The 12,052-nt window shown below is 43.0% G+C and overlaps 1 protein-coding gene across 1 annotated transcript; it reads left to right on the forward strand.

Moving 5' to 3' along the window:
- Positions 1-9,457: 9,457 nt before the first annotated feature.
- LOC120044298 (E3 ubiquitin-protein ligase RNF144A-like) lies at positions 9,458-10,969 on the forward strand. Its single transcript, XM_038988909.1, has 3 exons — positions 9,458-9,609; positions 9,924-9,969; positions 10,274-10,969. The coding sequence occupies exons 2-3, from the start codon at positions 9,943-9,945 to the stop codon at positions 10,775-10,777; spliced, it is 531 nt and encodes a 176-aa protein (XP_038844837.1). The 5' UTR covers positions 9,458-9,609; positions 9,924-9,942; the 3' UTR covers positions 10,778-10,969.
- Positions 10,970-12,052: the final 1,083 nt, after the last annotated feature.

A 12,052-nucleotide genomic window follows, 5' to 3' on the forward strand; every position in this document is an offset into this window, starting at 1 on the left:
ACAGAAATGTTTGGTACCCTTCCCCAGATCTATGCCTCAACACAATCCTGTCTTGGAGCTCTATGGACAATACCTTTGACCTCATGGCTTGGTTTTTGCTCTGACATGTACTGTCAACTGTGGGAGCTTATATAGACAGGTGTGTGCCTTTCCAAATCATGTCCAATCAATTGCATTTACCACAGGTGGACTCCAATCAAGTTGTAGAAACATCTCAAGGATGATCAATGGCAACAGGATACACCTGAGCTCAATTTCGTGTCTCATAGCAAAGGGTGTGAATACTTATGTAAATAAGGTATTCATGTTTTTTATTTTTAATACATTTTTTTTTAAATCAAAAAACCTGTTTCCACTTTTTCATTATGGGCTATTGTATGTAGATTAAGTAGGATTTTTATTTATTTAATCCATTTTGGATTGAGGCTGTAACGTAACACATTGTGGAAAAAGGGAGGGGGTCTGAATATTTTCCAAATGCGCTGTATATGTAGAAACTGCTTCTTCAATATAAATCTGAAAGGCCCTGCTATCGGGCCCTGCTATCCGGGGTCCTTGGAACGTCCAACTCTGACATCACGTCGTTGAAGTTTTCATTTAAAGTGGTTAAGGTGAGGGTTAGAGTTAGTTAAGGGTAGGGTAAGTGTAGGGGTTAAGGCGTCTGCATACTACGTTTGGTTTGGTCCTAGCAGAACTCGGCGAGGCGAACGGTCTTGTTCGACACTGCAGATGACTGCCGACTGAAAGATCTACAAATCACCTTGCATCATAAATAATTATTATTATTTGGCAATCAGTCAGTCACAATTCTCCCATCATACATCATGGTTGTGATGCTTTCAAATGGCCAACTTCTGTGCCTCACATACTCGCTTAAAGCTGCAATATGTAACTTTTTGGGCGACAAGACCAAATTCACATAGAAATGTGTGTTATAGCAATGTCATTCTCATTGAAAGCAAGTCTAAGAAGTGGTAGATCTGTTCTATGTATGCTATTTCTATGCATCTCGTTCCTAATTTTCTTTTTTTGCGTCTTTTGCTTTCGGTTTTGAACACCAGCTTTAAACAGCTGAAAATACAATCTTTTTGGTTATGGAAAATATATTTCACAGCGGTTTAGATGGTACAAGGTGCGGCAGGTAGCCTAGTGGTTAGAGTGTTGGGCCAGTACCCGAAAGGTTGCTGGATCGAATCCCCGAGCTGACAAAGTAAAAAGCTGTAATTATTCCCCTGAGCAAGGCAGTTAACCCACTTTTCCCCGTGCACTGAAAACGTGGATGTCGATTAAGGCAGCTCTCTGATTCAAAGGGGTTGGGTTAAATGCGGAAGACACATTTCAGTTGAAGGCATTCAGTTGTACAACTGACTAGGTATCTCCCTTTCCCTTACAATGATTGTCTATACATTGATTGTTTTGTCACATGAATTGAAATTAGGCCACTATTAGAATTTTAGCAACCAGGGAATGGCGGAGCCAACAAATCAAAATCAAATCAAACTTTATTTGTCACATACAAGTGTAGGCCTTACCGTGAAATGCTTACTTACATGCCCTTAACCAACAGTGCAGTTCAAGAAGAGTTAAGACAATATTTACCAAATAAAGTAAAGTAAAAAATTATAAAAAGTAACACAAAATAACAATAACGAGGCTATACCGGTACCGAGTCAGTGTGCAGGGGTACAGGTTAGTTGAGGTAATTTGTACATGTAGGTAGGGCTGAAGTGACTATGCATAGATATTAAACAGCAGTAGCAGCAGTGTACAAAACAAATGGAGGGGGGGTGTCAATGTAAATAGTCCGGTGGACATTTTATTAATTGTTCCTAGACTTGGTGCTCCGGTACCGCTTGCCGTGCAGTAGCAGAGAAAAGTCTATGACTTGGGTGACTGGAGTCTCTGACAATTTTATGGGCTTTCCTCTGACACCGCATATTATATAGGTCCTGGATGGCAGGAAGCTTGGCCCCAGTGATGTACTGGGCCGTACGCACTACCCTCTGTAGTGCCTTACGGTCGGATGCCGAGCAGTTGCCATACCAGGCGGTGATGCAACCGGTCGATACCTCTTCAAAATTGTCTTTGTGTGTTTGGACCATGATAGTTTGTTGGTGATGTGGATACCAAGGAACTTGAAACTCTCGACCCGCTCCACTACAGCCCCGTCGATGTTAATGGGAGCAGCAAGGCTTAGTGCAACATGGCAGTGTTGCCATTGTTTTTAACAGTTGTTCATTATATATATTTTTTATTTCACCTTTATTTAACCAGGTAGGCCAGTTGAGAACAAGTTCTCATTTACAACTGCGACCTGGCCAAGATAAAGCAAAGCAGTGCGACAAAAACAACAGAGTTACACATGGGATAAACAAACGTAGAGTCAATAACACAATAGAAAAATCTATATACAGTGTGCAAATGTAGTAAGATTAGGGAGGTAAGGCAATAAATAGGCCATAGTGGCAAAATAATAAAAATGTTGCATTAACACTGGCGTGATAGATGTGCAGATGATGATGTGCAAGTAGAGATACTGGGGTGCAAAAATAAATAACAATATGGGGATGAGGAAGTTTGGTGGGCTATTTACAGATGGGCTGTGTACAGGTGCATTGATCGGTAAGCTGCTCTGACAGCTGATGCTTAAAGTTAGTGGGGAGATATGTCTCCAGCTTCGGTGATTTTTGCAATTCGTTCCAGTCATTGGCAGCAGAGAACTGGAAGGAAAGGCGGCCAAAGGAGGAGTTGGCTTTGGGGATGACCAGTGAAATATACCTGCTGGAGCGCGTGCTACGGGTGGGTGTTGCTATTGTGAGCTGAGATAAGGTGGGGCTTTACCTAGCAAAGACTTATAGATGACCTGGAGCCAGTGGGTTTGGCGACGAGTATGAAGCGAGGGCCAGCCAACGAGAGCATACAGGTCGCAATGGTGGGTAGTATATGGGGCTTTGGTGAAAAAACGGATGGCACTGTGATATACTACATCCAATTTGCTGAGTAGAGTGTTGAAGGCTATTTTGTAAATGACATCGCCGAAGTCAAGGATCTGTAGGATAGTCAGATTTACGAGGGTATGTTTAGCAGCATGAGTGAAGGAGGCTTTGTTGCGAAATAGGAAGCCAATTCTAGATTTAATTGGATTGGATTTGGATTGGAGATGCTTAATGTGAGTCTAGAAGGAGAGTTTACAGTCTAACCAGACACCTAGGTATTTGTAGTTGTCCACATATCCTAAGTCAGAACCGTCCAGAGTAGTGAGGCTAGTCGGGCGGACGAGTGCGGGCAGCGATTGGTTGAAGAGCATGCATTTAGTTTTATTAGCATTTAAGAGCAGTTGGAGGCCACGGAGGGAGTGTTGTATGGCATTGAAGCTCGTCTGGAGGTTTGCTAACACGGTGTCCAAAGAAGGGCCAGAAATATACAGAATGGTGTTGTCTGCGTAGAGGTGGATCAGAGAATAACCAGCAGAAAGAGCGACATCATTGATATATACAGAGAAAAGAGTCGGCCCGAGAATTGAACCCTGTTGCACCCCCATAGAGACTGCCAGAGGTCCGGAAGACAGGCCCTCCGATTTGACACACTGAACTCTATCTGAGAAGTAGTTGGTGAACCAGGCGAGGCAGTCATTTGAGAAACCAAGGCTATTGAGTCTGCTGATAAGAATGTGGTGATTGACAGAGTCGAAAGCCTTGGCCAGGTCGATGAAGACAGCTGCACAGTATTGTCTTTTATCAATGGCGGTTATGATATTGTTTAGGACCTTGAGCGTGGCTGAGGTGCACCTGTGACCAGCTCGGACACCAGATTGCATAGCGGAGAAGGTACGGTGCGATTCGAAATGGTCGGGTATCTGTTTGTTGACTTGACTTTCAAAGACCTTAGAATGGCAGGGCAGGATAGATATAGGTCTGTAACAGTTTGGGTCTAGAGTGTCTCATCCTTTGAAGAGGGGGATGACCGTGGCAGCTTTCCAATCTTTACGGATCTCAGACGATACGAAAGAGAGGTTGAACAGGCTAGTAATAGGGGTTGCAACAATTGTGGCAGATTGTCTAGCCCGGCTGATTTGTAGGGGTCCAGATTTTGCAGCTCTTTCAGAACATCAGCTATCTGGATTTGGGTGAAGGAGAAGCGGGTGGGGGGGGATTGGGCAAGTTGCTGCGGGGGGTGCAGAGCTGTTGGCCGGGGTAGTTGTAGCCAGGTGGAAAGCATGGCCAGCCATAGAAAAATGCTTTTTGATATTCTCGATTATCGTAGATTTGTCGGTGGTGACAGTGTTTCCTAGCCTCAGTGCAGTGGGCAGCTGGGAGGAGGTGCTCTTGTTCTCCATGGACTTTACATTGTCCCAAATTTTGGGGGAATTTGTGCTACAGGAAGTAAATTTATGTTCTGAAAAAGCTAGCCTTTGCTTTCCTAACTGACTGTGTATATTGGTTCCTAACTTCCCTGAAAAGTTGCATATTGCGGGGGCTATTCGATGCTGATGCAGTACACCACAGGATGTTTTTGTGCTGGTCAAGGGCAGTCAAGTCTGAGGTGAACCAAGGGCTATATCTGTTCTTAGTTCTCCATTTTTTTAATGGGGCATGCTGATTTAAGATGGTGAGGAAAGCCCTTTTAAAGAATAACCAGGTATCCTCTACTGACGGGATGATGTCAATATCCTTCCAGGATACCCGGGCCAGGTCGATTAGAAAGGCCTGCTTGCTGAAGTGTTTTTGGGAGCGTTTGACAGTGATGAGGGGTGGTTGTTTGACCGCGGACCCATTACGGACGCAGGCAATGAGGCAGTGATTGCTGAGATCCTGGTTGAAGACAACAGAGTTGTATTTAGAGGGCAAGTTGGTCAGGATGATATCTGAGGGTGCCCGTGTTTACGGATTTAGGGTTGTACCTGGTAGGTTCCTTGATAACTTGTGTGAGATTGAGAGCATCTAGCTTAGATTGTAGGACGGCCGGGGTGTTAAGCATATCCCAGTTTAGGTCATCTAACAGTACGTACTCTGAAGATAAATGGGGGGCAATCAATTCACATATGGTGTCCAGGGCACAGCTGTGGGCTGATTGGGGTCTATAACAAGTGGCAACAGTGAGAGACTTATTTCTGGAAAGGTGGATTTTTAAAAGTAGAAGCTCGAGTTGTTTGGGCACAGACCTGGATAGCATGACACATCTCTGCAGACTATCTGCAGTAGATTGCAACTCCTCCCCCTTTGGCAGTTCTATCTTGACGGAAAATGTTGTAGTTGGGGATGGAAATTTCGGGAATTTTTGGTGGCCTTCCTAAGCCAGGATTCAGACACGGCTAGGACATCAGGGTTGGCGGAGTGTTGCTAAAGCAGTGAATAAAACAAACTTCGGGAGGAGGCTTCTAATGTTAACATGCATGAAACCAAGGCTTTTACGGTTACAAAAGTCAACAAATGAGAGCGCCTGGGGAATAGGTGTGGTACTGGGGGCTACAGGGCCTGGGTTAACCTCTACATCACCAGAGGAACAGAGGAGTAGGATAAGGGTACGGCTAAGGGCTATAAGAACTGGTCGCCTAGTGCGTTCGGAACAGAGAGTAAAAGGAGCAGATTTCTGGGCGTGGAAGAATAGATTCAAGGCATAATGTACAGACAAGGGTATGGTAGGATGTGAGTACAGTGGAGGTAAACCTAGGCGTTGAGTGACGATGAGAGGTTTCGTCTTTGGAGGCACCAGTTAAGCCAGGTGAGGTCTCCGCATGTGTGGGGGGTGGGACAAAAGTGCTATCTAAGGCATGTTGAGCGGGACTGAGGGCTCTACAGTAAAATAAAACAATAAGAATTAGCCAAGACAGCAGTAGACAAGGCATATTGACATTAGAGAGAAGCATAAAGCAATCACAGGTGTTGATCGGGAGAGCTAAGACAACAACGGGTAAATGGCGATGAATGGGCAGAGCGGGTCAGTTAGGTACATACAGGACCTGAGTTTGAGGCTGGGGCCGACAGATAAGCAAAATGAGGTACCGTGTTATTGAAACAGTCCAGGGGGCATCAGCTGTGTAGCCGAGGGATCATAGGGTCCAATGAGCAGCAATAGGTAAGTCAGGGAGACGTTTGGTAGTCACTACTACGCTAGGCGAGTGGGAGACACGGCGTTCAGAAAGCTAGCGGTCCGGGGCTAGCAGATGGGTCTTCGGCGACATCGCAACGGAAAAGCCTGTTGAAACCACATCGGACGATTACGTCGGCAGACAAGGCAAAATGGATTGGCGGGGCTCTGTGTCGACAATAAAGGGTCCAGGCCAATTGGCCAAAGAGGTATTGTAGCCCAAGAATTAGCTGGTATATGGGCCTAGCTCGAGGCTAGCTCAAGGCTAACTGGTGCTTGCTTCAGGACAGAGGCGTTAGCTAACACTAGCCACTCGGTTGCAGCTAGCTAGCTGCGATGGTCCGGTGTAATGATCCAGAGCAGCAGGAATCCGGTGATGTGGTAGAGAGAAGCAGTCCGAAATGCTCTGGGTTGATAGCGCGCTGTGCAGACTGGCAGGTATTGTCCGAGCTAAAGCTGGCTGTTGTCAGAGCTAAAGGTGAAGACCGCTAGCCGTGGCTAACAAAGACTAGTAGCTAGTTAGCTGGCTAGCTCCTGATGGAGGTTCCAGTTATAAGGAATAAAAATAGCAGATCCGTACCACATTGGGTGAGGCGGGTTGCAGGAAAGTATATTTAGTTCGTAGATAGAAAGTGAGATTAAAATATATACGAAAAAACGGCTATTTACACAGGATAAGACACAGGATAAGATAAACAGACGTCCGACTGCTACGCCATCTTGGGGAAAAAATAAAGATGTCTCCAACCCCCATTTCACACACTCACAAACTGAAAATATGTGTGTACAATAAATTGGGGAGAGAGACTTAAACATCATATTAATTTGTACATAATGGGCGTGTTCGAGCAGATCACTTTTGTCAAATCAGTGAACATTGTTGGTCACCGTCTTTCAAAATGTGTTGCACTATGGGGATCAGAATTTACCGACTTGCACATACATGTCGACTGCATGAACTTTACAAAAATCAAGTGATCACGATTGAGGGTATTTTCGTCCATATCGGCTGAACCGTTTAGAAATTACAGCACTTTTTATATATAGTCCCCTCATTTTAGGGGACCAAAAGTACTGGGACCGAGAGACTGAAAAACAGCTTCTATCTCAAGGCCATCAGACTGTTAAATAGTCATAACTAGCCGGCTGCCACCCGGTTATGCAACCCTGCACCTTCCAGGCTGCTGCCCTATGTACATAGACTTGGAATCACTGACCACTTTAATAATGGAACACTAGTCACTTTAATAATGTTTACATACTGCTTTACACATCTCATATATATATATACTGTATTATATTCTACAGATTTTTTGTCAATGCCACTCCGACATTGCTCGATCTAATATTCTTTACTTTTAGATTTGTGTGTATTGTTATGAATTGTTTTAGATACTACTGCACTATTGGAGCTAGGAACACAAGCATTTCGCTACACCTGTAATGTCCTGACCAGAGTTCGTATGTGTTTTGCTTGTTTAGTGTTGGTCAGGACGTGAGCTGGGTGGGAATTCTATGTTGTGTGTCTAGTTTGTCTGTTTCTATGTTGGGTTAAATGTGTTGCCTGATATGGTTCTCAATTAGAGGCAGGTGTTTGACGTTTCCTCTGATTGAGAACCATATTAAGGTAGGCTGTTCTCACTGTTTGTTTGTGGGTGATTGTTCCTGTGTCAGTGTTGGTGCTACACGGGACTGTGACGGTTAGTGTGTTTTGTCATTTTGTATAGTGTTTTGTTTGATTAAATTCATTATGTCTAATTACCACGCTGCACATTGGTCCTCTGATCCTTCTCGCCTCTCCTCGTCTGAGGAGGAGGATGACGTAGACTGCCGTTACAACACCTGCAATAACATCTGCTAAATATGTGTATGTGACCAATACGATTTGATTTGACAACTTGACTGATGTGTATTAAAGTTGTCAAAAGTTTAGTAGGTCCCATATTCCTAGCACGCAATGATTATATCAAGCTTGTACAAAATAATCTGAAACACAACCTAAAACAAACAGCAAATGCAGTCAGCATTTGCTGTTTGTTTTAGGTTGTGTTTCAGATTATTTTGTGCCTAATAGAAATGTTAAATAATGTTTTGTTCATTTTGGATTCAGTTTTAGTGTAAATAAGAATAGAATATGTTTCTAACATTTTTACATTAATGTGGATGCTATCGTGATTAGGGATAATCCGTAATGAATTGTGAATAATGATGAGTGAGAATGTTAGACATATAAATATCATACCCCCAAGATATGCTAACCTCTCACCATTACAACAACAGGGGAGGTTAGCATTTTTTGGGGGGTATGACATTTATGCCACTCATCGTTATTCACGATTCATTCATTCAAAACAAACAGCAAATGCATCCAACAAGTCTGTAGAGTCACAAGATGTCATTTCGTACTAGGAATATGGGACCAAATACTCAACTTTTGACTACTTTAATACACTACAAATTAATTTGTCTCAATACTTTTGGTCCTCTAAAATGGGGGGACTATGTACAAAAAGTGCTGTAATTTCTAAGCGGTTCACCCGATATAGATGAAAATATCCTCAAATGAAATTGTATCATTTAAAAAACCAAAGTGCTGGAGTACAGAGCCAGAACAACTAAAACATTTTCACTGTCGCAATACTTTTGGAGCTCACTGTCTCTACCACAAATACCTTGTACCTCTGCATATTGATCTGGTACTGGTACTCCCTGTATAAAGCATCATTCTTGTGTATTTAATATTATTTCTCTTTTGTTACTATTTTGTGTTATTATTTTTTAATTCTGCATCATTGGCAAGGGCTCGTAAGCAAGCATTTCACAGTAAAATCTACACCAGTTGAATTCGACGCATGTGACAAATAAAATTTGATTTGATAAAAGTCCGGCTGTAGATGCTACACAACACTAGAGGGAGCCAGCAGCATTGCTTTTACTGGCACCTCAGCCTAGAAGCAGCCAACAGAGAGACTGATAGGAAGGCTACTGGCACCTCAAAAGTTTTACAGGTGTCATATCTTAATTTGATCACTCTGTTGTCACTGAGAGTGTTCCTGCACCTCAGGAAATTAAAATAAACCATATGATTTACATAAATTCACTGAAAACCCGCAGTTCTTTCTCTCTCGTGTTCAACTACACTTTTAAAAGTTAATGGAAAGAGCCAATGGCACTTTAACAATTCATGTTCACAGCAACAGGAAATAAATGTATACTGTATGTACTGTAATTACCAGAGTTTATAAATGTGCAGGGTGTCATGTATGTATTACAGGGTTCAGAAAGTATGGTGGTGTAGTAGTGAACAAAAATGCAAGATCACTCTGCGTTAGACCCAGTTTGTTCAAAGTGAAAGTGAAAATGTAATGGCCATGTCAAGTAACTTTCAGTTCAAGTCCTGGAATTACCCCCGCTCTGTGAAATGAAATGCAAAAGCACATATCGTCCTCTCACAGTGGATTCGTGAAGAGAAAGGAAGACGAGTTGACGTTTTTTCTGTTGGGACTGACTTATGATTAAAAGGTAATACAAAATGATTGTATGTCATTGGTATGTTTGCAGATTGATAGATCGATGTCTAATAAGGAGTGTACGTCCAAGTAAATCAAGTAGTTCATAATCAATCTTTGAACTGTGTTCTTTGATTCATGAGATATGTGTTTTGAAATGACAGTATGTACTGCATCTTCACAAGGAATCTCTTTAAATGTGGTTAATATAGCAATCAATAAAAAGGCATGTTCCTGGAAGTTTCATAGAATAGAAGAGCCCTTTACTTAGAATACATCTACCTAATTTCACTTGACCCTCTTTACTGTAATGTTCTATTTCCCTAGCCTCTGAGGACAGTTGATAATGAGTGGCTCACTCCTGCTCGCACAGGTAAGCTGTGTAACACTTCCACAGAGACAAAGTACGGCTTCAGCGCCTTGTACTCACTATTTTTGGTGCCAATCAAGTCGGGCTGTCCAGAGCCACTATAGGACAGCATTAAGTTATTAAGATGTATTCTTGTCCACAGTGTAAGGTTGAGCATTTCAATGGCTATGTGTTATGTGCACACGTCAAAATGTGATATGTTTATTGACCCACACTATTTACAGACAATTTAATCAATAGGTTGTTCATCTTTATCTCACAACTAATGGTTTATGACATATGTCTCTCTCTTTCCCCGCCTCACCAGTCCTTTCCGCCAACCCCACTGAAGTGCCCCAGGTGCCACCAGGCTGGGGCCAGAAAGGTCAAAGGTCAGTGTGCTGTGTGTCAGCGCTGCTCCGAGGCCCTGCGCCGTGTCTACCAGTTCTGCTGGGCCTGTGGGAGAGAGTGGCACCAGTCAGGAGGAACCCTGGAGGGTCAAGGGGTCCATTTCTCCTGCCCTCTGCCAGGCTGTGCCCTCAGGGCTGCCCTCCTCTCCCCAGAGGTCATAGTTGATCCAAGCAGTTCAGCCCAGGGATGCCCCTTCTTTAGGGCCTGTCCTCACTGTAAGGCCATCCTCACTCACACTGGAGAGGGATGCTCCAATATCATCTGTCCACACTGCCAAAAGGAGTTCTGCTTCCGCTGCTTGAAGAAGGAGTGCTATTATTATGAAGAGGAAGATGATGATGATGATGATGATGATTTTGAGTATCCTTTACCATGCACTGTGGTGGATAACAGTCAGTCTCTCAGAGAGTTGGAACTGTAGGGGCTATGCAACGGTCTGTAGAACATAATTTACGGCCTCATTCATTACCACTTGCAAAAGGAAATCATCTTGATTGTAATTACTATTGGAATTATTATATTAGTTCTATGGTACAAAGACATCATATTGCTATGCTGCATTGCTTCTATGGATGCCAAGGGAAGCCAGACTTCTCCCCAAAAAATTTAAAGAAATAAACATAAAAAATCATTTATATATAGTTTCTCTGTGTTTTCATAATTTTTTTTCAATTCGCAAAGGCTGAATGCACAGTATCTCACCTGAGAAAGCATCAGAGTGAGAAAAACAGCGCCCCGTGATGGTCATCTATCTGATTCTAGAAGAAAAAAGAAACGCACACCTATGTAGGCGAGGTGCTGGCTAGCGGAGTAGAAAACTAGAAAATAAAGGAGAGCCGCACACTCTAGGAGCTCAGATGCAAAAATATTTAATTACCAACGTTTCGACAGGCAAGCTGTCTTCATCAGGGTACAATCATCTATCTGATTCTGTCTGGTCATAAAGAGTATGACATTGTTGCCGCCCAAAACATTGAATGCAAGGGAAAGAATAGCCAATCAGCGTTAAGCTAAACTGAGTGAGCTCAGCTGTGAATGGTCCTTGCACACCAAAAAAAGTCTCAAGGGAAGCCAGTTTAGATTTGACTTTACTCCTATCACATCGCATGAAGAGAAATATGTCATTGACAGAAACAATTTGAATTGTTGCATCTTATTGTGTTGTTGTCCTAGCTAAAATGTTGTGTTGTTAGCTAGCTAAAATCGTCCCTTTCCTAAATTAGCCATGGATGAAGATAGGGATTTGGACTTGTGGTTTTACTTATTTCTCCGTACTGGCCAGTGATCATGGCTCACATTAACATCATCATGCCGGAAACCCTAGACCCACTCCAATTAGCATACCGCCCCAACAGATCCACAGATGACGCAATCTCAATCGCACTCCACACTGCCCTTTCCCACCTGGACAAAAGGAACACCTATGTGAGAATGCTGTTCATTGACCACAGCTCAGCGTTCAACAACATTAACAATGTCTGCACTGTATTTCTGATCAATTTTATGTTATTTTAACGGACAAAAAAATTGATTTTATTTAAAAAACAAGGACATTTCTAAGTCACCCCAAACTTTTGAACAGTAGTGTATATTCTAGATGGTGTCAGAGGAAGGTCCAATAAATGGTCAAGACTCCAGTCACCCAAGTCATAGACTGTTCTCTCTGCTACTGCACGGCAAGCGGTACCAAAGCGCC

Source organism: Salvelinus namaycush, chromosome 3 (genome assembly GCF_016432855.1).
Source record: "Salvelinus namaycush isolate Seneca chromosome 3, SaNama_1.0, whole genome shotgun sequence".
NCBI lineage: Eukaryota > Metazoa > Chordata > Actinopteri > Salmoniformes > Salmonidae > Salvelinus > Salvelinus namaycush.

What these genes read in the sequence shown, in the direction of transcription:
- LOC120044298 (XM_038988909.1), top strand. Translation starts at nt 9,943, where the DNA reads ATGAGTGGCTCACTCCTGCTCGCACAG. An exon ending in GCTCACTCCTGCTCGCACAG is followed by an intron (nt 9,970 to 10,273) that starts GTAAGCTGTGTA and finishes CCGCCTCACCAG; the next exon opens with TCCTTTCCGCCAACCCCACT.